Source organism: Cucurbita pepo, chromosome 13 (assembly GCF_057944985.1).
Source record: "Cucurbita pepo subsp. pepo isolate OVF chromosome 13, ASM5794498v1, whole genome shotgun sequence".
Lineage (NCBI taxonomy): Eukaryota > Viridiplantae > Streptophyta > Magnoliopsida > Cucurbitales > Cucurbitaceae > Cucurbita > Cucurbita pepo.
Window position 1 is genome coordinate 3348115 of NC_141810.1, and position 4613 is coordinate 3352727.

Sequence of the window (4613 nt, forward strand, 5' to 3'; positions counted from 1 at the left end):
AATTCTTCTTCAACTTCCACTTTTCTTCTAAAGGGTTGGATATAGCTTACGATGGAAATATGCCAAAATGAGATCTTTGAATAGGAGATCTGAGCAGTTGTGCTTTTTAATTCTCTTTTGTTATTGTGAGAAGAATATATATAGTAGAGAATTCACTAACAAATTTTCTAAATTTTTCACATAAATAAGGACAATTCTTCTTTTAACAAAAGATTAATCATTTCTTTAACTTATTTAAGTCAGTAATATTATTAAATAATTATTCAAGCAACGCTAGCATTGCATCTGCAAATTTAACTCTAGTTAGTTTCTTCGTGAGAATTTCCGATGTTGCTTTCTAATTTCAGTTTTTTTTTTTTTTTTTTTTTTTTCTTTCTTTCTTGGTACTTGGTCGAAGAAATTTTAATTCTGCAACATGCAATTTCTTCCAATTTCTTCCACTGCTCTCTCCTGTGCAAAAAATTTATCATCAACACATGTACAAACTTCTTGTAACTTGCTCTTTTGCCTTTCAAGCTTCTTTTTAGGTCTACTTCTATGCTTCTTTGATTGAGATGATTAGTTTTAAGTCTCAGTTTTTTATACACTCTAGTGGCTTTGATCTAGGCCTTCGTGGTTGAGATGACAAGTTTAATGAAACACGCTATTTTGTAGGTTGCTCTTCAATGATTATAATAACATTTGATTTCTTCTTGGCTATTCTTCAGTTCCTTTTTTTCCCGATCCATTGATTTCTTCTTTACTTTCTTGTTTTCAATGCCAATGGATACTTTTGGAAGATATTGATGATCTTTCAATAGTATCTTATATAGGCGGTTTCGTGACTATTTTACCTTCATCAACAGGGTTTCGTTTCTATTGTATATTTTGAGAAACGAGTCGACTATCTTCACTTTGCTACCTTATTCTGTTATTTAACCAAGGCTAATAATATTGCTCATCGTATGTAATTCATCTTGGTCAGTAGACATTGATCACGGTTCTTACACAGAAACAAAATAGATTTTTGCCTTGGATCGGTACAATGATCTGTCACAAATCTTCACGTTTCCAATGAACTTCTCATCAAGCTCCTTGAACTTTGTTTGATCTTTAGTCATGTGGTTGCTCGCTCCATTGTCTAGGTACCACATGCTAGTCTTCACTTGGTTTTTCTCCATCTATGAAGGGGTTTGTCATAACCTTCTCTTCATTGAGCATCAACATGTTGGGCATTTTCTCAGCCAACATCAATGGGCTCTTTATCATCAGTGAACATGAGGTTTGCCTCCTCATCGCACTCCTTGTTGCAGCACTCTGCTGCATCCCGTATTTTCTACAAGAGTAGCACTTGATCATACTCTTGTCCTTCAAAAGTTGGCATTTTCATGGGTTTGTGAGGTATTGTCACGACCTTCTCTGCCACCACATCTGCGGCCACATCCATGACCTTTTTTTTTCCCTTGTTATGGTTGCCATGTCCGCTCGAATCTAAAAAAGAAGAGTCAGTTGCATCATTCTTTTTCGTCCGTACAAGCCACTCCTCATGTGTGATCAAGAGATATTTCTCCTCCTCCTTGTCTTCATAGCCATGAAATCTCTCCTCATGAAACTTAAGACAACCAACAACCTCCTCAACCAACATGTTCTTGAGGTTGCCAAACTGCTCCATAGAGGTAACAATCTGCATGAATCTTAGGAGAACGGCTCGAAGAAACCTCTTTATGATAGAGACCTCTTCCACCATGTCGCCTAATGAATGGATGCCGTTGACGATCGTGGTCAACTTCATGGCAAAGTTGTCTACTGACTCACCGTTCCTCATGCAGATAGCCTCAAACTCACTCTTCAAGGTCTGCACTTCCATGACACGTTTCACACCGACATGCATTATTTGCAACGTCTCTGACGTGATATGAACCAAGAGACATCAATCATACAATATATTTCAATTAAGATCTGAAAAAAAATGTTGTTGAAATTATCAAAAGATATTTCAATTCATGCCTTATTGAAGAAGAATGAAGTTTCATTGTTATAAATTTTGGGTTAATTACAATTTAGAATAATTTAGAGTGGTTGTATTTTATTAATATATTTTAAGACTTTTTATTTACTTTAGGTTACATTTACGTAATGGTTAATTATGACCATAAAGTATGAATATTACCACTCTTGGGATACCTTTAATAGTTTCATTTCATTTTTATGTTCTAATTGTAAGTAGACTTGGAAAATACAGTAAAAAAAAAAGCATTTGTGCTTTCTTTTAGACAATGACTAAGTTTTTTTACAATTCTATGTAGTTTAGGTTGTATGCAGAATCATTCAAGCTAGACATGATCGTTCTTACTTGTGGAGTGATTCGAATCTCAAACAAGCGTTCTTGCCTTGAGATATTCGATCAACAAGGTAATCCGAATCTTACTAACATCGTAGTGATTCCTTATCATTTGGTATGAGAGCTTTCCCTTAGCTGATTTCTCTCAGCTCTCGTACCAAATGATATGGAAATCAGTCTGGGAAAGCTCTCATACCAAATAACAAGACAAGGAAACGGTATGATTTTTTAAAAAAATATTTTGCTTTATTTCTCCCCTCTCTAACAAATGAAGGTACAATTAATAATTTAAAGATTAATACAAATGAAATAACGTTCATTAAGTGTGAAAATTCAATTAAATATTAATTTTAGCATATTACTATAAAAATCTCCAACATCATAAAGCCAACCAACATCTTGACATTTCAAGATACCGAAAGGTCTAACAACAAGCATGCAAGAGAATTAATTAATTAAATGTCGAGCAACTATTGGTCGTTATTGCACATTAATTAATTGAGTAATTAGTAGCAAAAAAAAAATAAATAAATAAATAAAAATATATATATATAGTTAGTCTAATTATTCAATTTAAACCGTTGACAACAAAATTTTTATGTTTTTTTTATCACAAAATTTGTCATTTTTCATATGCATATTACTTGTATTTTTTTAAAAATATATATTTTTAGATAGATATGATGATAAGAAAGGGTTACTTATAGCTTAAACTATTTCTAACAAATTATCTAAAAAATTTGTCACATCTTCCTGTAAGTACAGTCAAAATCATGTCATTTTGCATCAGCATGAGCTGGATTAAGTTATTGAATACTCAATTTTATCCTATAATAAGCTTTGTTTATGTCTTGCAATTTGGAAGCATTTTTGGACTGAGATTAGGGTTAAGACGTTAACAGCTTAGATTTTAAAATATGAACTAAAAGAAGGATAATTAATTTGATGTTCGAAGTGGGTTTGTTTTGATCTAACTTGTTTGTTAGAGTTGACAAACAATGCTTTCAACTACCTATTAGTCTTTCAAACACATGTTCTAAACAACTTAAAAAAACATAATTTACCGGAAATCAATTAAATCATCATCTACATCATCATCTACTTATTCTATATGAAAATGAGTGAATTTCCTGTGGTACGATTATATTCCTGACTCCTTATTTAGAAAGGACTCCCGACCAACTGATAAAACAAAAATATCGATTGTCCCATATAAATAAGTGAAATGAAAATAATATTAGTCCGGAATTACAAATATTATATCAAAATAGGGGAGCAGGATGAATGCGGGTCTCACTTTAAATTTTTAAATTTTTGTGGTAGCCTCAATATCGTTGGCTGAGATTGCATTCTTAAAGCAAAATTTGGGGATTTGTAAGAAATAATTTTGAGTATTTCATGGTTAGTTTGTTTTTTCTCGATGGTATTCTAAGTTGACTACAAAGGTGAAAATGATCAAATTTTGATTTCTTTTTTTAAGTCAATTTTCGAAATTTTATTGGGAGCCTTAGATATGAATTTCAAGATAGGATAGAAAAGAAAAATGCTAAGAAAAATATAAAAAAAAAAATAGTGAAAATTTGAGAAAATTGGTCCAAGACAATTCTGAGGGGGTAAATCAGTCATTTTGACCCTCCTTGTCTAATTAGGGGTTTGGTTTAGACCTAGTTTGATAACTAATGAAGAATAAAAAGAATGAGAGTAAAGGAAGAGAGAGGAAAAGAAAACGGGTCGTCAGATGTGCCAATGGATCTCAACCACATCTGTGCCATAGTTGGATCGTCAGATGTCCGCTTAAAAGTTCGAGGGTCACCCCTCTTGAAATCTCGTAGGTACTTAGCTTCCATGGTTGATGTAGAAGGCATTTGCTTGATGGTTGGTAGTCAGATTTTGTATTACGACTTGCAATGCATACTTATTTAACATATCCTCTCGGCCCCCATTACGTCCCCTTCCTCTTCCTCTACCCCTAAGCAGGGGTCGTCCCCTAAGACCTCCTCCTCGAGTTCTAGGTGGTATCTAAATTGTGCACGTAACTACTAAGTCACATACTTATCTAACATATTCTATAAACATCCGTAGTTACGCAAGTCACTCATACATACAACTATAGCATTATCATATCCATCCGATCGTACATGACATATCATAAATCATGCTAACATATAACACATGTACATCATATCGTTCATTACAAAATACATATTCACTACTACATGCATCATTTAACTAAGAAACTTTAATTCTTAAAAAGGCATACTTGACAGTGATGGTGCGTTTTCTGGAGGACCAT

The 4613-nt window shown here is 33.2% G+C and overlaps 1 protein-coding gene across 1 annotated transcript; it reads right to left on the reverse strand.

Annotated features, from left to right (window-relative positions):
* Positions 1 to 1219: 1219 nt before the first annotated feature.
* On the reverse strand, positions 1220 to 1846 carry LOC147789641 (uncharacterized). The gene is made up of 2 exons (XM_087116939.1): positions 1514 to 1846; positions 1220 to 1315 (listed from the first exon to the last, which is right to left on the reverse strand). The coding sequence occupies exons 1-2, from the start codon at positions 1844 to 1846 to the stop codon at positions 1220 to 1222; spliced, it is 429 nt and encodes a 142-aa protein (XP_086973065.1).
* Between the last annotated feature and the right edge of the window lie 2767 nt (positions 1847 to 4613).